Source organism: Symphodus melops (assembly GCF_947650265.1).
Source record: "Symphodus melops genome assembly, chromosome: 6".
NCBI lineage: Eukaryota > Metazoa > Chordata > Actinopteri > Labriformes > Labridae > Symphodus > Symphodus melops.
In genome coordinates this window covers 10,562,416-10,583,827 of record NC_136696.1, presented here as the reverse complement: position 1 = coordinate 10,583,827, position 21,412 = coordinate 10,562,416, and the positions used below count along the sequence as shown (strand labels likewise).

The window sequence follows — 21,412 nt, the reverse complement described above, 5'->3', positions numbered from 1 at the left end:
TTTGAATCACATCTGTAACACAGGCTACAGATGTGGCTGTTGTCTTTATTGACATTAAACCATTTTCTACACTTTTTACAGATATTGTCTTTTTCCTCATAGAAAAAGAGACTACATATGTTTACTTATTATAATCATCTCCAACTCCACAAGGCAACAGTCTTCAGCACAATTAAAAACATTGACTGAATGTGTAACATAAGACAATGTTTAGGTAGCTGCACCTTTAAATGAAACACTGGTTGACCTATTTCTCACAACTGAAGGATTACAACTTTTAAAGCCAGAAAAAGGTTTGTGAAATATTTTCTGCTTTCAGATAGTTTACAGTTTATGCTGTTTTTTGTTGTTGCATAGAATCCCTCTCAAGTTCACCTGCTGACTCAGAAACTGAGATCCTTAATGGCCCCCATCTTCAGGTTGCACAGACATGTTTGTTATATCTGAAGAAGAGTCTCCTGCTTCCCAAACAAAGAACTTTAAATACCTGAAAAAAAATCAAATGTTATATCTTGGAATGACGGGTTGGATCCTTGAAATGTATAAGAAGAAGAAGAAGCAGATTTAGATTGATCTTAGCCCACAGTTTGCATCTTTCAGATTACATCTTCAAGTTCAGGGCAACACAGTAATGCAGTGGTTCGTGCAGTCACTTCACAGCAGGAAGCTTCCTGGTTTGAATTATGGGTTGACCAATATTGGGGTTTTTTTTTAGGACCAATAACAATTATGAGTTCAACAGATAGTTGGGCGGGTCATTGGCTGAGACATAGTGGTGTTTGTAAACAGACCCAGAGGGCTTGTTAAAATGAAACCAATACTGATAATCAGCCAAATGCAGATATCAGCCCCCCGATAATTAGCCAGGTTGATAATCCGTCAGCCCTTAGTTTGAATAACTGGCTTGTTTGCATGCTCTCCCTGCACTGGTTCACTCTGGATACCCCGTAGTCCAAAAACAAGCTTGTTCGATTAGTTCCTAAATTACCCAGAGGTTTAAGTGACGGCGTCATTGTTTGTCAGCCTTGTGATTGACAGGAGACCGGTCCAGACTTTACCCCGCCTCTTAACTAATGACAGCTGTGATCTGCTCCAGACCCCAGCGATCCCTAAAGAGAGGAGCAGTGTAGACAGATATTTAAGTTCTGGAAATGCTCAATGCATCAACAAGCAGCCATTAAACAGCCGATATGTGTGATGGATGAAAAATAATCTCTTGTGGCAAATGACCCCAAACAAAGTACATCAACTGCAAGAGTTTTTACCACTGCAGGTTTAGATAGTTAATTTAAGTGTCTGACAACAGAGATCATTTGTTTGAGGGTAAATGCATGTTGAAACCAGAACCAGCTGTTACACTGCATTCTTTAAAGCCACAGGACTCCTTTGAAAAACAGTCATTTTACATTGCAGAACACAGGAAATACACAACTGCTGCCTTGATGAATGTGTTTTAGAAAAGGTCATTTCAGATTGAAGCATCACCCATTTTGTGGGTAAAAATTCTGTTTCACTCAAACAAGTTTGGAAGTTTTAAAGAAAGCAAAATGGCTCATCCTGGTTTCCTGAAAAAATGTTCACGCTTTCACAAAAACTTCATTTAGATTTCAACATATATAAGAAGAGTTGAACATTTTAAGCGCTGCCTTTAAGATCATCTGATTGACTCGTGCTTCGTCAACAACCTCTGAATTAAAAGTTAAAGCACACTTTAATATGAAAGTTGACTTTGATGTCATGACAAAAGCTAAGCTAAAATGCTACATCGATTAAGAACTGAGTGACTGGTTCTCTTCATGTCTCTGAAGCCAAACAGCAGGTCTCATCTCTGTCCAAGTACAATCGTGAAAATATGGAAACGACAGCAAAGATCTTCAGGATTGGTCCCTTTCCTACAGTTTATGTACTCTTGAGCTATACTCAGAGCCTCTGTCGTCATCTGTCCTGGTCTTGCTGAACCACCTCCCCGGTCAGAGTGATGGTGTGCAGGTTGGCATAGAGCGGCTGCTGCTGCTGCTGCTGCTGGCTGCTGCCTCTCTGACCCTCGGCCTGAGTCAGCGGGTGAACCATAGACATGTGTACATTCAGGTTATGGGCCTTCTCGAAACGTTTTCCACACATCAGACATGCAAATTCCAAGTCAGCCTCAGCCTTGTGTTTGGTCATGTGGTATTTTAGCGACGCACGCTGGCGACACTGGAAGCCACACACCTCACATCTAGGAGGGAGGGGAAAAAAAACATTTAACATTTCTAATCTGTTTTTTTCTGATCTTCAACTTGAATAACTCATTTTTAAATGTAATTGTTTATTTTATGGCAGCATCCATAGACAGTACTTACTGGAGTGGCTTTGCCCCTGAATGTCTCATCTGGTGGACTGAGAGGTGTTTTCTTTGTTTGAATGTTTGGCCGCACTGGTCACAAATGTAGTTCCTCTCCTCTGTGCGCACGGATAAAATGAAGCACATGCATCAATAACCTCCAACTTCCAGGGTTATGTTTTGGCAAACATTTGGTAATGTACAGCTCTGGAGAAAATGTAGAGACTGCCCCTTAAATCAGCACCATGACATGCAGGACAGTCGTTTAATTCAAGCGTCTGGTTCATGTGATGTAGTGATTACCTTACAAGCCATCGACCAAAGACAAGCTACTCGAATTTCTGCGCCTATAAAGTCATATCCTCCAACAGCACGCGAAATCTGGTGAGCATGCCAAGAGACAAGAAACTGTTCTTCTAAACCAGTGTTGATTTCTGAACTCTTCATATGTGAAAGTCCTAGTATTCTGTTTGAATATGAATAAGAACATTTTTTTGATTCATTATTCACCGTCTGACAAATACTGCAGGGGGAAAACAGATTTTTGCAGCGATCTCTAAATTTCTTCCAGAGCTGTATGTCCACAACAACAACAAAAAAAGAAGTGAATGTTTTCTGTCAAATGAAAGGCAAACTGTATAAAGAATAGTGTACACACAATTAATATAATGCTTGGATAACGTTTTCAGGAAGACGGAGTCTGAAGCTAATCTTTGTGTTGAACTCACCTGTGTGGATGAGCTTGATGTGTCGCTGCAGGTAGCGGTCGATCATAAAAACCTTGTTGCAGCCAGGATGAGGGCAGGGTCGCTGTCTCATCTCCTCATGATGCTCCTTGATGTGCTTCTAAAAAAACCCACAATGAAAGAGAAGCCGTCATGTATACAGTCAAAGAGAGAACATAATGAACCTGGTTTACTGATCATCCTTCAGGGTAGTAAGGTTGCATTGTCTTCACATATTATAGCATTGGGTGCAATAAAGTACACTAATGAAGAGGCCTCTGTTCGTTGACTGCATTGATGAGTTTAATACAGACTGTAATTGTGCTCAGGTGTGGTTTTAAAACAGGACATTTCTCATGTGGGCTCGAACTACAATTTTCAATAACATCTTTCTTAACACATCTTCAGCATCCAGAGAAGGATTACAGTTCTACATCTACATCACTTTTTCTGCACATGAAATGTCTTTTTTTTTTTTTTCAAACAGTTAATATTGACATGAAATTTACTTTGTATAGATAAGATACCAAACCTTTAATATTAATAAACACCATTATTCATACAATGAAAATATTAGTCTGCAATGCCAGATTTGGCAAGTTTGGCCTTTTAACTGGACCTACATAGGAAGGAAAACGAAGAAATCTGCAGCAGAAGAATTCAGAACCTGCTTCACTAAATAAACAGTTTAAGTCTGTCTGAGTGAAGTCTCACCTTCAAACCGTCCGGCGCTCTGTAGACGGCTGTGCAGCCTTGATAAGGACACTTGTAGATGTTGGGCAGCTCCTCTCTTCAAATAAAAACACCATTACTAGAGTTATATTAGTTAATTCACGTGTTTGTGATCAAAACAGACCAAAATAAATGAAACCAAGCTTGGACTTCAATCTGCTTCTAAGTTGGATGGACAACACACTTGTCAGGATATAAGTTGTTCTTACGCTTTGGGTTTGAACTTGTTTTTCCAGCCAGGTTTAGGTCCTGGTTTCTTTTTGATTTTGGGCTCCTCCAGGACTTTTGGGCTTCTTTTTCTCTTGGGGACCGTCACCCTGTGAGCTCTGGGAGGAGAGGATTATTGTCACATTCAGTCCACTTCAGCTGTTTCAGAAGGACCAATAAAGTTGAGCTGAAGAATATCTACGCCCACCTCTTGTCTGCATACGGCTCGAACAAGTCATCATCTGATAAACCTGCTTTTCTTCTCTCCTCTAACTCGTCCTCTGAGATCCCCCTGAAAACACACAGAAAACGATGCTCTCGAGGTTCCGGCCTGATCTCCATCTAAACTCTTGAAAGGAAGCAATGCACCCTGAAACTACAGGTTTTATAAACACACCTGTCAGACAGATCGCTGTCAGCCGCTCTTTCCTCCAGCTGGGGCTGAGGAGGAGACAGCGTCCCCACTGGACCTGCAAAAACTGAAGGAGGGAAACCTTGTGAGTCAGTGGTTGATCCACTGGATGTGTTTACATAAATCTAACCCCACTGATATCGGTCACGATACCACCGCAACAAAATCTGAGAACTATTGTCAAACTGTTCCTCCTTTCTGCAAGCTTTTGCAAGACTGTGTATCTGTTTATCCTCTCAGTACTTTAGAGTGGACCTGTTGATAAATAATCAGTTAGATTAAGAGTAAATTCATGTTTTTAACAGCTTTCTTTTCACTAGCGTTACTCGCCCTCTTCGCCTTCCTGTTACATCACTCCACAGACGATACTCTCTCGCTTTACACTAACTGCAGCTTTACACCTTTTAATCTGCTGATTTCAGTTCAGTTCTTTTTGGTAATATTGACCAGAAAAATAACAGACAGGGTATGATTTTACACACACAGTTTTGAAAAGTATTGACAACTATCTGAGTTTAGAGGAACGTTAAAACCCGTACTTCGTTCTGTCACTATTTTTCAAATAACAGTTGTTCATAGGACCATAATAAGGTATACAGAATACTGTTCATTTTTTTTGAGTGCATACTGTGGTGGGAGCTTGTTTTTTTTTACAGGTTTTTAGCCAATTCTGGAACGGACCCAAATGAGTACTGATGCTTCTTTAGGAGCTACTAAAACAGAAAAAGACCATTATAATATAGATTCATCATTTGTAACCTAGTTATTTACAGCACGCTGTCTTAACAGCCTTTAATCTAAACATTTTCCACAAACAAGAGGCAGACCTTTGTTCTGAAGGGCGACAAAAAGGACACAGGAACTTTAAAAGACTCTGCATGCCTCACACCCTCTTGGACCCTGAGACTCTCATTCTCACCTTCAGTGTTGCTGCTCCAGTCTGCCATCACTGAGCTCTGAGTCTGTGCTGCTGGGACTGCAGGTGAGCTGTGTTGAGCCAGACTTGCCACTGGAGTCTTTCCGTACCTGCTGGCTGGCTCTTCTTCATCTCTCTCCTCCTCCCGTTCGTCCTCCTCTGACATCACCCTATCACCGTTCCCAGTCCCCAATGCTTCAGTACTCAAGTTATAAATGTACCCTGGGTTTGTAGCAGCTGTGCACTGAGTGTCCATAATGTATCTGTGACCATCAACACAGCCCCAAACAGCCTTCACGGAGCCCCAGCACTGGCCCTCCAGCACCTCCTTCAGGTCGGGGCAGAAGTGGCAGCCCTCTCCGTGGTGGTGAGCCCAGGAAACCAGACTGTGGAGGCCCTTTGGGTTCGAGCTAAATAAAGGTGGTGCTATAAGAAGAAAGCATAATGTGTTTCTGTTAATTGTGGTGACCTGTGTAGCAGCAGCCGAGGATAATGGACTCTTTTCTTTTTTTACCTTTTGAGCCTTGGCTCACTGAGGATTCTGGACACTTGGCATTCTTCCTGAAAAAGAAAACAATAGCTGATTTTAATTTGAGTTTTTTTTTTTGCCTAATTTTTTGGAAACCCCACAAAAAATACAAACATTTGAGGTGGACTTACTGGCTTTTGAGATTCTCTTTCCCCACTGGTGGGTGGTTGACTCTCTGCAGAAACCTGATCAGGATGCTGTGGCACTTGTAGAACTTGGCGTGGCATTTCTTACAGATAAACTCTGATAGCCGGGGGTCACGGTCCAATTGAACACCAACCAGTCGCTGGAAATCTGTGTGGAATAAAAGAGGCGGCTGAACCACAGGGTCAGATTCCTCTTCGCCAACATCAACAGAATCCCGAGGCCACTTGTCGAAGGCGTGCCGCAGGCTGCGTGGAGAAAACTTCCCGTGGCAGAGCCGACAGATAGCTGCTGACAGTCGACCTGTAGGGAGACAGAACAGATGATTGTTTTTCTAAATTGGTAGTCATATTAGGCAAGAAATTTTAATGGTAAATGCATCAAATTTCTAACATGTCTGAAGGTATTTGCGTTCACTTTTTTGACCATTTTTTATTGTAAAAAAAAATGGTGTCTCCTGTTTTCAATGTCAACTCCTTACGAGACAAGAAACAGCAGATTAGGGCCGACTCAAAGACACTCACCTGAAGGTCTGGAAATGCTCTCTGGGTGTGTTTTTGTGTCATCAGCTCCTATAACACTGAAGTCTGAGTCAGCAGTCTTGACTTTTGCAGTGTTTTCATGATAGAAACCATCTGCGGTCACAGGGACAGTCTTCCGCAGTCTCCCTCTGTTTCCAGTCTGCCTCTTCTCCACACTGACACTCACTGCCGTCTTTGTCGTGCTGGTCTGCCCCGAAGTTTCCGACCTTGGACGTCTGCCTTTCTTCTTCATAACTGATCCTTTTCTCTGACTCTCAGCAGCTGATCCGATGATGGAGCACTGCAGCCTGTACTGCAAAAAGATGTACAAATCAAGACAAGCTCCAACATGTGTATCTCAGTTTTATCTGTTGTAATAAAAAACTATTCAGTATATTAAAATATCAGGAAATGTTTCATTTGATATGCCAAAAAATATTCCATATATTATTTATACAACTTAATCAAACATGTTGCTGTTCAGTTATTTGGTCATGCTTTATTTTTAGTTGCTTAAAAGGGATACTTCACCCATTTACATGAAACATGGTAGTAGTGTTGAATGGTCGTGAATCCAGCCCTCATTTTGCCCTGAGACGAGAAAAATGTGTTTTTCTTTGCTTGAAAGTTTTCTTCATGTGATGCAAAAAGCGTCATATTGCATCACATGAAGAAAACTTCCAGGCAAAGAAAAACATATTTTTCTCGTCTCAGGGCAAAATGAGGGCTGGATTCACGACCATTCAACACTACTACCATGTTTCTAATGATACACAGCTTCATGTAAATGGGTGAAGTATCCCTTTAACATCAGTTTCTACTTTTAAAAAGCTTTCTGATCAAGTCACCTTTACTGGTGTGATTGGTTAATTATCAGGAACAGTTTATCCTGTTATGATTTTTTGAGCACATCCTGTGGACAAGGTCGTACATGTTTGCTCATTTGTAAGTGTTTTCTAAAGCAGTTACATTTTCTCTCTTAGTGAATCTTTGCCAATGAAGATGAAGAATAATAATGGATGTTTGACAGCGGCTCCCAGGAAGCAGTTTCAAGCATTAATTAAAATAATCAATTTTATTTCTGATAATCCTGTTTGCTTTTGTAAATATATACCGGTAAATAAACATAGTTACATTTCACTGTAATTGATTTGAATAGCATTACTATAATTACCTAAAACCATACAGAAGCTGCATAGTTTCTCAGACATCGATGGATCTTTGTTGTTTGGTTTTATGAATAAAAAAAAAAAAGGTAGTGAAGCATAAAGAATTATAGCGCCATATATAAATTATTCCCTAACTTGAATAAATCAAATGTTTATATAATATATTACTGGTTGGCATAAAATAAATTACATATCAAATATTTCATTTTTCATCATAAGCCAACCTTAAGTTTGTAGTTTTTACTTTTTTTTTAGGTATGTTATGTTTCTAGTTTTTACTTTTATTTATTTAGGTATGTTATGAAACATTTAAGTTTGTAGTTTTTACTTTTATTTAGGTATGTTATGAAACATTTAAGTTTGTAGTTGTTACTTTTATTTAGGTATGTTATGAAACATTTAAGTTTGTAGTTGTTACTTTTATTTAGGTATGTTATGAAACATTTAAGTTTGTAGTTTTTACTTTTATTTAGGTATGTTATGAAACATTTAAGTTTGTAGTTGTTACTTTTATTTAGGTATGTTATGAAACATTTAAGTTTGTAGTTTTTACTTTTATTTAGGTATGTTATGTAACAGTTTGTTGTTGTAGTTTGTTTGAACATCAGTTCTTAAAGTCAGATTTTAAAGCCATGTTGAATTATCATCCATTCAAAGACTATGTAATAAACTAAATAAAAAATAATAATTAATATTATTGGTATCCAGAGTCAGCCTACAATTTCTGTTGATGTCTTTTAAAACAAACAGATGAGAAATATATTTTAAACATCACGAGTGTCCTCTTCAGGTGTTCAGGTAGCTAACATTAGCCGCCTAGCATGATTAGAAAAGATGCGTTTACTGACCTCTGAGTAAAAATGTGAAAATGCATGAACGCTGTGACAAATCCATTTCCTACCGTGGATGAATAAAAGTCCTAGAACTCGTAACTCATGTTGTCTCTCACGTAAAACATTGTTTTCATGAGCCAGAGAGACAGCTCTGTGTGGCTCCAACACTGCCCCCAGATGTAAACATCAAAACCCGGAAGTGCTAACAGAAGAAAACCCAGGAGGACATGTGTTATAGCGCCACCCTCCGTACAATAACTTATTAGTCACATTTAAATTAATTCCCTCTTACACGTTGCTAAATTTCTGGAGAGAGTAGTTTTAGTTCACTCTTTGAAACAATGACAGTTAATAATGACTCGACCTTTTATTTGTCTGTGTTTAAGTCGATAGGCTTTAATACAGTGACCAGCTGTCAAAAACATTTCACAAAACGCAACAATTACCTCAAGTACATTAAAAAACAAGGCAAAACACCTAAATAAAATGATTGTTTTTCCATTATCTTTAAGTAGTTTGTTCTTTGATGTGTATAAAGGAGACATTGTTAATTCCTTGAGTTTCCTCTTTTTGTTAAACAGCAGACAATATGCTTAGTCAGTATCTTCAAACCACAGATTTAGAGATATTTATGCAGATATATTACAGATACTATCAAGAGGAAACTGAAAGGGCTGCAAATGCATGCAATCCTACCACAGATGCAGGATTGTTAAACTAAATTGTCTGCACGAAAAAATAGCTGTGATAAGATCTTGTTGACATTTTGCTGGCTCCATCAGCCCAGTCTTCACCACAGTGATTTATATCATGGGAACTGACTCATGGTTAAGTAGTGATGTAGTTTACCCTGGAAGACACCTAAAAATGTTTTTTTTTTGTACTTGGCAGTTGGTACTTTGTATTCATAAATCCATGATGCTTTTTACATTCTATTTTTCACATCTGTTGTGCTTTCTTGGTGAATGTGTTTTTTTTTATGTTCCTTCCTTCCTCAATAATAACCAGTAAAGATGTAAATATTGTTTAAAAAGATTGATCATAATATAAAGCAATGAACAAGCACTTAACGATCAGACTAGCAAGAGACTGTGAGCAGAATTGTCATGTGACAGAGTTTTTTTTTTCTTAAATGCAAATGCCCTCATTCATGATTTTTGAGTGGGCTGACCCTTTAAAGATTAATTTGTGGGCTTTTTGTGCCTTTGTTGGAGTGATGGACAGTGGATAGATTTGAAAAATCAGAGAGAGAGAGAGAGAGAGAGAGAGAGAGAGAGAGAGAGAGAGAGAGAGAACTTGACAGGAAATAAGCCACAGATCACATTTGAACCCAGGCCACCTGCTTGGAAGACTACAGCCTCTGTACATGGGGTGTGCACACTAACCACTGCAGCCCCTGAGCCTCGAGTGGGCCAACATTTTATATTTGAGTGGAGGTATTGATGATAAGGATGTGATGTAAATGTTATTTAAGGCAACTTGCTTCGCATCTCAGCTAAAGCTTTTGATGTCTGTGACTTTAAAATATGTTTTCGTGCACAAATTGGCCATTTAGCTTACTGTGCAGATAATTCCAATAAGGAGGAACCTACAGGTTTAAATTTTGTAATGGTAGGTGCATTTTTGGGGGGCTTATTTGATGTGTAAGTATAAGTAGCAGTTTAAAATAAAGCAGTGAGAAGTGACGAGGTCAGATTCTGAATCTACGTCTTATTTTACTAGCAAGGACCACACCACAAACATACACATATTAGATACAGTATTTAATGATAGATCTTAAAGATGACACAGATGAATATATGCTATAATGTAATGATTATGATGGAGAAGGATGTGGTTGTTTGGCTGGTCTGGAAGAATGAACTGACTGCAGGGCAGATCGAGGGACACTCTGAGTGGGGGAACCTTCTCAAGCATAGTTCTGCCCGAGCTGATCACGGCCCAGAGAATTTAGACAAAAGAGGTGGAGGGATGAGGAAGGAGGTTGAATGGATGAAAAGAAGGGGAGGAAGTGTGGGTGGTCGAAGAACTGAGTGTGGAGCGGGAGGGCTCAGTATGGGTATGTTTGTCAGGTGATTGGAGATGTAGTTTGGGCATGGTCCTGCTGAACCTGAGCTAATATACATGCATTCCCTTTGTAAAAAAAAATTAAATGGAACCCCCCCCCCCCATCCTCATTAACCAGAATACATCTTCGTTTTAAAAAAAATGTATTTTGCCTTTTCAACTTTAAAATTTCACACCACAGATGGCCTTTACTCATGCATCAAAAATAAACGTGTGACTAAAACTTCCCCTTTGTGTGGAAGGGAGGTGAGATCATCAAGATAACTGTGACCTCTATCTGTGTTGTCATTTCCGTCCCCAAAACTAAACACAAGATGTTGGTTGAGTTTCTTCGTATAGTGGAACACAGGGGAGGCGCGTGGAATTCTTTCACATTTCAGGTCTCCAATGGACAGGGTATAAATGAAATGTTGTGATCACAGTCGACCGAAGCAAAGACTGAAGAGAAGATCATCATCACGACGACCATCATCATCATCATCATCCTTACAGCATCATGAAGACTCTCTGCTTCATCCTGGGGCTGATGTTGCTCTGCGTCTGCTGCTGTGATGCCATATGTGAGTGATTCTGTTTATGCTTCTTCATCTTCACAGTTTGCTCACAGACGTGTTTGTAATGATCTTTTTACTTTCCCACAGCTCAAGGTGCCTCAAACACTGCACCGATAAAGTGCTGCTATACATTTTCTGAGTTCCGAATTCCACAAAATCGTGTGAAGAACATCGTCAAGACCGACAGCTCCTGTGAACACAAGGCTTTCATGTAAGTTTGAGTTAAGGCGGTCCTGTGTATTATAAACCCATGAATGAACTTTTATTCATGTAGATTTCTTTCACATGTTTATTTCATTATTTTCTTCTTTATTTTTTACAGCGTTAGGACTATCAAAGGAAAAGAGATCTGCTTTATGCAGAGTTTTAGTTCGGCTCAGGAACTCTACAACATCAAGGGCAGTGGCCAAAAGCCCTGAAGAAGATGCTCTGTAATATTGTTATTTTCAGGATCAAGTGTAATGGTTTTAGTAACATGTTATATTCTTATAAAGACATTGATTGAGTGAGATGTGTTGCTTTTGTGCATCTCTAATTAAAGACTGTTGGAACAATAAAACTGACGTTTGTTTTGTCATTTGAGACCTTACTGCTTTTGCAGGCAAATAAAACTTCTAAGCTCAGTACTTTTGCTGGCTCTGACCATCTTTATTGTCTCGAACAGTGAAGAAAACGTTAACAAAACATTCTATCATGGATTCCTGGATCAATGAGAAGGAAATGTACAGCTATGTTAAACTGCATCGTTCCTATCACATAAATACATTCAAATTCAATCAGGCTTAGGGGGTGAAACCTCAGTGAACAAGAGGTTACATAAAGCTTAAATACTGTATGTAATTCAGAGTGAACCTGCTGATAAAACAGAAGACATTAAATTATTGATTTTTTATGGCATTCACTAAACATCAATTTGTAAGACTGCAGGTTACAGGTTATAAACACAAAATCTCAGTCATTGCTATCTGCACTAATATTGTTGTTCAAGGTTACAGAAACCTTGACACAGGAGATATTCTAAATGTTCTGGGATTAGTGCATTAATAATATGGAGTACAGTAGAGAGAGAGAGAGAGAGAGAGAGAGAGAGAGAGAGAGAGAGAGAGACTTTAGGGGCCAGGCTCATGTTGAGATTGATGTTGAGTTGGGCAATGAAGACACATGCGACCACTTCATAAAGACTGCTTTTGCAGTCTCATTCATGTTGATAATCATGCCAATGGGCAGCATTAAGCGAGTGATTGTCTATAGTGATTCTATAGTGTGGCAGAGCTAGGAATGACATGAGATTTGTTATTTTACCTGAACATTTATAAAACATGACAAAGTTGTCAAAATACAACCCGACTTGCACAGCGTCAGGGATATATCACTATAAAGAGAGTTATAACCTGATCCTACACTGTTACATTATCTTACTTAGATGAAATGAGGAGTGCGGTTAGTGAGGCAGGAGAGACCCCGCCAAAGGTATTAAAGGGGTTACGTCTTGTACACACCTTAAATCAGAGGAAGAAGTATTCCTACATGGATTATAAGCCTGAAAGACAAAAAGATTGCAAAAGGGATACCAATTAAATCAAATACAATCACTGATATAAACTCGAGCTTGAAGCTTAAACCCAGGAAAAATATCAGCTGATGACATTTATCATTTGAACATTGATAACATTATGGTAAATGGACTTGAGTCTGTAGCGCTTTTCTAATCTTCTGACTCACAGCACTTCTATGTCACACGTCATACACTGATGGTAGAGGCTGCTTTTTTAAGTGATCATCAGAATAACGAATCCCATTCATACGCATTCACACGCCGCCACCAAATCAGTTTGAGCAACTTGGGGTTCAGTGTCTTTTCCAAGGACACATCGGACATGTGGCTGCAAGAGCTGGGCATTGAACCCTCCAGTTGAGAGACGACCGACTGCACCAACGAGGCCAAAGCCAACTATTATAATATAATGCTGATGTAGAGTTGTTCAAAACATGATCTCAAATTAAAAATAATCATAAAAGCAATGTTGATACCAGAGATATCATTAAAAGAGGGTTGATTAATTAGCTAAATATGAACTGAAAGGATTCAGCAGTTAGTCTTACTTGTGGCTGTAATTAATCATTATATTTAATGTTGGTAAAGTCTAGCTAGCTATTACTATTTTAACTAACATGTGTGAGTTTATCTGACATTTTTCTGAACCAGTAAAAAATCAGGAAATAACTCACCAAAGTTTCAAAACCTTATATTAATTGTTGTGATTGAGTGAACCTTTTATTGACGCCCTCTTTACTGCTGTTATTGAGGCGCAGGAATCCATACAAGCAATTAACTTCCTGCACTTAGACTATTACATCACTAAATTTGGGATACAGACTTCTTTAAACAAGTGTCCTTACTCTCCCATCCTGGACAAGGTCAAGCTCACAAAGAGAGAACAAGTGATCAGGCCCATTGTGATAGACACCAACCATTTATTTACAACGACATGTGTTAAAGATATTTTACTTAAATCTGAACAATCATAGTGACCAGGATAACTACTTATTGTTCCTAGACAAGCATTCATCTTATTTTCTCTAATCTCATTTTGAACCTTTGCCACTTCAGTCTTGAACTATAAAGAAACAATGTTTCTTTATAAGTTAATTATAACAAGTAAAGCACATATAGAGTATCAGGTTGAATCCAGTTAGCCTTCATACCTGATGGAAGCTCTTAACAGGTTTTCAAGGAATAGGTTTCTATAAAGGATAAAGTGAAGTCTGAGATTTTACAAGTTATGAAACAAAACGTGCAGCTATGATGACATGTTTGTTTAACTTTGTAGAACTGATGTCATGCAGAGTTAATGACTGAATGATACGTTCCTCTCACAGTAGATCACACAGTGACCGCTAGTGGAGATGGACGTCTCGTCAAGTCGTTCAGCTTCTATAACAATATCACTGACTCCTGATGGACTCCTGGCCTGAACCCTGCAGCACAAGATAGATAGATAGATAGATAGATAGATACTTTATTGATCCCGAGGGAAATTCAGGGCATCCAGTAGCAGTATACAGACAGGCAGGACACAAGACATTGGTTACAATACACACCCGCAGTCCCCCCCCCCTCTCTATACAATAATCCCCCTAACAAGATTTAGCAGCCCCTATGTGACTGAGAGTAAAAGTTAAACCTGTGCAGTTAGCATTAGCCAAGTTTTAGACTTAAAACTTATATAACATAATGTACCTAACCTGTGAGGAGAGAAAAACATGTGTGATGTTTAAAGGAGACCTGTAGACAGTTAGAGAGCCTTGGAAAACAAGGGCTGACCTTCTAGAACCTAGTTACATGTGCATGTACAGAGGTCTTTGAGTTTATGCCAGAGGTGTGAGTACAGTCGTTAAGCAGTCAATGCAGGGAGCAATTTTGCTCAGAAGCAGTGATTAGCATTAAGTGTCCATGACAATAAGGTGAAACCAGGAGTGATTAGGGTGATTGCCATTTAAGTACCCAACTATTGAGGAGCAGATTAGCATTAAGTGTCAAAGACAATAGAGTGAAACTTGACCTAGTTAGGGTGATCATGTCAACCATTACAGATGTAGCATAACAATACTTTAGGATGAAACCAGACATGATTAGAGTGATTATCTTTAAAGTGACCTGTGCTCAGTAAGTGACTATCAACATGCATTAAAGTGTCCAACTGGGGGCTGACTCTGAGGTCAGCAGTGCAGATGAGGAGTGAGAAAGAAAAAGTGAAAAATGAGTCCAGGGTTCACCGTGCGCTTCTTCCCTGTCGTGACAGTGAAGTGTTGTACAGTCTTATTGCCATTGCCAAATTCAAAGTAAAAGATTGCAAATGTCATCAATAAAATGAAACCTGATCAATCCATTCTTTAGTCTTTAATATTATCTGGTAAATAAAAAGGGCTTGAAAAAATAAACGCTTTGAGTGGCCGACATACTTTACATTTTTTTTCACAGGTGTGTTTTATGCCTCCTGCCAAAGCGTTACATCACACCTGTCAATCAGTTTAGCCACGCTACTTACTACGGATAACTTGTGTTTTAAAAACATGCACAGTGGTTGACCATGATTATTAACCAGACCTATTTTGTCTTTTGGACCAGACTGTAGACATGGTCATTTATGTTTTAAAAATAGTCGACTTTTATAAACCTACTAATGACAACACTCGATGAACTGCAGTACTTTGCACTTTCGTATCGGCTTCATTTTTCAACATTGGAGGTGATTACACTGCAGCCATAACAGCCTGCCCACAACGGGCACTTCAAAACAATACTTGTCACTTTTAAATGACACCTGAACTTTTTAATCCCATATAAAGCCAAAATACAATCCTACAATAAGGGTCAAATACATGTAAAACATAAACAGAGGGGCAAATATATAAAGATGAGCATGGAGACATTTCTGGACCAACTGGTTGAACTAACTATGCTTGAAATGATAGAAATTGAAAATATGAAAAAAAAAAAAACTTGACATGCTCAAGAATGAACAAAGAAACAATATAATGCTTAAAGTAATGAAAATTGCCCCCACATCCATAAAGTTGCTGTCCAATGCTTTTCTTACCTATGACAACACCCGCTGAAGTTGTTGAGATAAAATATGCTGCAGAACGTGAAATGAATTTTCTGGAAGTTTCAACATTTAGATCTCCTTGACACAGCCTATAGGCTACCTAATATCAAAACAACCTCAATTTGTTTACCGACAAACGATGACTCCTCACCAACACTGATTGGTACGGGAGGTCTCCTGTAGTTGGTGACCTCTATCCAAACTGCTGAAGGATCAAGAGCTGACAAGTTTTTTTTTTTCAGCATCTCGGTGTAGCTCCTCTTAGCTACCATGATCTCCCTCGTCAGCTTGTTCCTGCTGGTCCCCACTCCTAAATGTACTAACAGAAGCTAATGTAAGATGTCACAGTGTCAGTGAGTTCGTCGAGGTTTCCTGATGCAGTTTCAAAAACAATCTAATCAGTGCGATCAAAGCAGGCCTGTAACTCCGACTTTGACTCCTCTGTCTATTTCTTTAAAGTCCTTACTACAGCCTTAGCAGTTTATAATTCTGCCTCTAGGTCGGGATGAAGTGAATTATCAGGGTAAATTACAGTGATCAGAGAGTCCTCGAGATGCATGAGAAACAGAGTGAATCCTTTATTACTGTGTCGCAGTGGTCCAGGGTGTTCCTTGTAGCTTGTGGGTCAGATTTGCTCTGTTGAAATCACCCAAAATGATAAGCAGAGAGTCAGGTTTTTTTTCAAGGTCAGCCAGGTGCTGTAATGCCTCTGTTACACATGCCTGAGGTGGGATATAGACACAGACCAGAACAAAGGTGGAGAATGAAAAGGTTTGCAGTTCATGAAAAAACTCTCCAGACACGACAAGTACAAGAGAGTGCAGTACCACGGCAACCATCGACAGCAACCAGCACTTTACCAGGGCTCCCAACCATTTGTTATTTATACCTATATGTAATTGTTTTTAAGCAGTTACATTTTCTCTTACAGTGAATCTTTGCCATGGAAGATTAAAATGAAGGATGTTTGTGGCGGCTCACTAAAGTATCATAACTCTGTCGTTCACTGTAAAGCACTTTGGTTGGCTGTTCTAAATGTGCTATATAAATAAAATTGACATTGACATTGACATTGACATACATAGATCTTCTGTTTTGCATTTAGGTTATTAATTGCACTACTGATACTATTTACCTTTGAACAATAGATGATCACTGATTTAGAGACATTTATCCATTAATCACAGATAACATCTAGCGGAAACTGAAAGAATTGCAAACGCATGCATTCAGGTCACAGATGCAGGATTGCTAAACCAAATTGTTTTCACACATCTCAAAATAGCTGTGATAAGATCTCGTTGACATCTTGTCTCCATCAGCACAGTCTTCACCACAATGATTTACATAAAGGGAACTGACTCACGGTTAGGTAGTGATGTAGTTTCCCCTCGAAGACACCAACAAATTTCTTTTTTCGTTTGGTCAATGGTACTTTGGGTTTTTATTCTTAAATCCATGATGCTCTTTTTTCCACATCTATTTGTTGTGCTTTTTGGGTGAATAGGTTTTTTTCTGGTCCTTCCTTGTCAAACATACGGCTAATGTAAACATATTTACTGTAATTAATGTGTCAAACTTAATCTATCACAACAAGGGTTACATTAATAACCGGTCAAGATTGTACTTTTTGAAATATTTTTCCTCTCTAAATGGGTTGTGCACATGAACCACTGCACCACCAGTGCCCCGAGTGGGCCACAGTTTTATATTAATGATTGGAGGTATTTATGATAAGGATGTGGCTTTTTTAAAATTTTATTTCAGGCACCTCTCTTGACTCAGCTAAAGCTTTTGATGTCTAAGATACGTTTTCATGCAAATGTTGGACAATCAGCTTGCAATGCAGATAATTTTAATGAGTGGCATGTTTTGGGGCATGTCTTTTTAATATATTAATGCATTGAATAACAATGTCTATACTGACTGTTTCTGGCTTGTTTTCTAGTTCACTGTTTCTCACGCATTGATTTTTTCTGTGGTGTCTCATGCATTTGGTTGTTGTTGGCTTTTCCCAGCAGAAGTATGAGGCAATGATGATGATTCATTATCTTTAACTTAGGCAGGTGATGATTTCCATATCGTCTACAAACCCTTTTGAATCAATAAACAACTTATTTCAAATAAGGGTCTGTCCTAATAATGTATGAAAAACAAGTGAATATGAGTCATTTGAGGGTCTGAATATAGTAAATATTCCAAAACAGTCTCACTTTTACAACACCTTTACATTTTTGCATCTTCACTGACCTGCACCTGTACTGCAGTCTTCCTATCCCTACTTCTCAAATTTAAAATAAGGCAGTGAGGAGCGATGAGATCAGATCCAGAACACAAACTATGTTTTTGCTTCTCTAATAAATATTTACAACACATTGTCAGACTGAAACTATGTTGAGCTGTAAAGCTGACAAAGAGACACAGTTGAGAATATTAAACAGGCTTCATTACTCTGTTACTGAGGGGCAGGCTCGCTCTAGGCATGAAGTGAAATGAAATGTATGAAGTTACATTTCTTCTGGAGTGAAGTTAAGGATGGTACCCTTGATTGACTATGACCCGGAGCTATCCCTCAGAACTAATCCTTGCTCAATATCACTAAAAACACTGAAACTAACTACAGCCAATCATATTCAATAAAATTGAAACTGTAATGTAATTATGTCAACCGTTCTGATGGATATACCGTAAATTCCGGACTATAAGCCGCTACTTTTTTCTCACACTTCGAGCACTGCGGCTTCTACTCCGGTGCGGCTAATGCATGGATTTTTTATGGGGGACAATGAGCTTCTGCCGCAAAAACATTTGACTTCGTCACGTCGGATCTTAATATCAGTCATTTTGCGCTTCATGCACGCACCCTCATGATGGAAAACACACGGAGAAATACATATGATGCAGCTTTCAAGTTAAAGGCGATCGACCTGGCTGTCAAAGAAGCTAACAGAGCTGCTGCACGTTAAGATGACACTGACAGCGACAACAGAGACTGAGGAAGTGAGTAATGAAGTCATTCTGAGGCAGTGAATGGATGGACTTTTTCTTGTGAAATATATTACGGTCATCTTTTTCATCAGCCGTGTTACAGACACCGTCAGCTAGGCTTCGTATTGTAACGGTTCATGTTGTAAAGTCAGTAGTTGATAATGTGTTCATAATTCCGATTATGTGGAGAGTCAGTGAATGCACCAGCGAGAACGTGTTGAGTGGCTGTATGAGAGAACGCTGGGGGAGAGAGTTGGATTGTTACGGCAAGTTATGTGTTGCTCTCTGCTGTAAACGGCGTGGTCACGGCCGACAGTGATCGGGTTATTAAAAGTTATTATTTGAACGCTCTCGTCGTCCTTTAACGTCCGTACGGACGCTACAGTATTTGCGGATGTTACCGGTAGCCTACGTCTGTGTAAATAGCTCTTGTTATAGCGTGGACACCTGCGGCTTATAATCAAGTGCGGCTTATATATGTACAAATACATTTATTTACTTATTTTTAGCCTGTGCGGCTTATATCCAGGTGCGCTCAATAGTACGGAATTTACGGTATTTCTTGTGTATAGCTCTCGTGTTTTTTTTTGTTTTTTTTTGTCAGTCTATTTATTAATTTAGTTTTATGGTCTGTTTCTGTTTGATTATTTTCTTGCTTTGGTTGTGAATATGAGCCCTTTTGTGTGTGTGCTCTCTTGAGGTTGTTAAAAAGCAACCACATTCACACTCTGTACCTTCACACATAAAAATAAACAGAGATGCAGATAAAACAATAAAAAAAGAACTCTTCTCATTTGTGTGGAAGGGAGGGGAGATTAACAAGAAGACTGTGGCCTCTGTCTGTGTTGTCATTTCCGTCCCCAAAACTAGATAGAACATATTGGTTAAGTTTCTTAGAAGTGGAACACAGAGGGGGTGAGGGGATTTTCTTCTCTATTAGTAGAGAACTAACTGGCAGGATTATTTTTGGATGGAAAACTGACATCACCCACATTTCAGTTCTCCAATGGACAGGGTATAAATGAAAGGTTGTGAACGAAGCAAAGACAGAAGAGAAGATCCTCATCACTACCATCCTCACCACCACCATCATCATCATCATCATCATCATCCTTACAGCATCATGAAGACTCTCTGCTTCATCCTGGGGCTGATGTTGCTCTGCGTCTGCTGCTGTGATGCCATATGTGAGTGATTCTGTTTATGCTTCTTCATCTTCACAGTTTGCTCACAGACGTGTTTGTAATGATCTTTTTACTTTCCCACAGCTCAAGGTGCCTCAAACACTGCACCAATAAAGTGCTGCTTTAAATTTTCCAAGCTCCGAATTCCACAAAATCATGTGAAGAACATCGTCAAGACCGACAGCTCCTGTGAACACAAGGCTTTCATGTAAGTTTGTGCTCCATTATTTTTCTCTCATATTACATGATGTAAATATTAACGGTCTGTGACCTCCAGATAGACTTCATCACCAACGTCTTGTCTGAACATCATTGTTGTGTTTGAAGTTTTACCAAAACCAAAGTTATGGTCTTAGTAAGAATTCATTTCAAATATACCTGACTAAACATAAGATTTAAGGGTCCTGTGCATTATAAACCCATGAATGAACTTGTATTCATGTAGATTTCCACACACGTTGATTATTTTCTTCTTTATGTTTTACAGAGTTAAGACAATCAGAAGAGAGTTCTGCGTTAAGCAGAGTACTAGATGGGCTCAGAAACTCTTCAGTCAGCGCCACAACAGCGAAGGCAGTGGCCAATAGCCCAGAAGAAGATATATTACATATAATGGGACTATTGTATTCTTATGAAGTTATATCGATTTAATGAGATGTGTTGCTGGTTAGGGGATTCTCTATATGTAAAGCTTGTATTGTTGGAACAACAAATGTGATGATTTTTTTTTTTTGTCTTTACCAACCTGATTTAATCAAATACGTGAGACCTATACTGTAGCTGCAAATAAAACATTTAAGCTCAGTACTTTTACTGGCTCTGACCATCTTTATTGTCTTGAACAGTAGAGAAAAAGTTCACAAATGAAATGTAAAACTATCAGGCTGTGAAATTGGTTCATTTGTATAACAGATACAAATGAGAGTTGTTATTTGGAGTATAATGCAGAATTCTTCATCGGCTACAGAGCTTTATGTTGTGTTTGGGAAAGCTGAGTAACACATTTGTTGACATAATTTACCAAGCAGTGTAAACTGGCTGGATATGAAGACAAATAGTTGAATGATTTCCTTTTAAACCAAAACTCTGAACATATAACCAAACCAAGCATAATATTGACCATTATCTCGTCTCAAACTTGACAAGAACAGGAATCCTCCGGAGTAGCACATACTGTGTGAACTACGGTATAGGGATCTAAGAGAAGTCGAATGTGAATCTAATTTTTTTCTTTTGTATTATCTCTTTTATGATGACTTCAAAACATCTTTGATTACAGATGAATCAGAATTGTCCTGAAAATGTCACAAGAATATGTGTGGCATTTGGATAGGACTCAATTTTAGTATAATATTGTATAGAAATAGATTTATAGAAACAACAATTTCAATGTCTAAATGTTTTTTCATCGAGTCAGTCAAACACATAAACGTTTCTCTATAATAAATAAAAATCTCTATTCCGTTGTCATCTTTGTTTACAAACACTACTTACTATT

General features: G+C 38.7%; 1 protein-coding gene and 2 long non-coding RNA genes across 4 annotated transcripts; 2 read left to right on the top strand and 1 right to left on the bottom strand.

Annotated features, from left to right (window-relative positions):
* Positions 1–25: 25 nt before the first annotated feature.
* On the bottom strand, positions 26–8,717 carry znf276 (zinc finger protein 276). 2 transcript variants are annotated; one of them, XM_079345935.1, is made up of 13 exons: positions 8,580–8,717; positions 6,513–6,822; positions 5,976–6,291; positions 5,830–5,876; positions 5,319–5,741; positions 4,385–4,466; positions 4,196–4,279; positions 3,990–4,106; positions 3,763–3,838; positions 3,052–3,169; positions 2,343–2,442; positions 1,396–2,218; positions 26–1,358 (listed from the first exon to the last, which is right to left on the bottom strand). In XM_079345935.1, the coding sequence occupies exons 2-12, from the start codon at positions 6,760–6,762 to the stop codon at positions 1,936–1,938; spliced, it is 1,896 nt and encodes a 631-aa protein (XP_079202061.1). In that variant the 5' UTR covers positions 6,763–6,822; positions 8,580–8,717; the 3' UTR covers positions 26–1,358; positions 1,396–1,935. The 2 variants fall into 2 exon arrangements, with proteins under 2 accessions (XP_079202061.1, XP_079202062.1); XM_079345936.1 differs by having other exon boundaries at positions 6,513–6,817.
* Positions 8,718–11,045: 2,328 nt separating this feature from the next.
* LOC306825075 lies at positions 11,046–11,597 on the top strand. Its single transcript, XR_013779218.1, has 3 exons — positions 11,046–11,138; positions 11,220–11,343; positions 11,455–11,597. It is a non-coding gene; the product is annotated as an uncharacterized lncRNA (long non-coding RNA).
* Positions 11,598–19,799: 8,202 nt separating this feature from the next.
* LOC306825074 lies at positions 19,800–20,772 on the top strand. The gene is made up of 3 exons (XR_013779217.1): positions 19,800–19,917; positions 19,999–20,122; positions 20,402–20,772. It is a non-coding gene; the product is annotated as an uncharacterized lncRNA (long non-coding RNA).
* Positions 20,773–21,412: the final 640 nt, after the last annotated feature.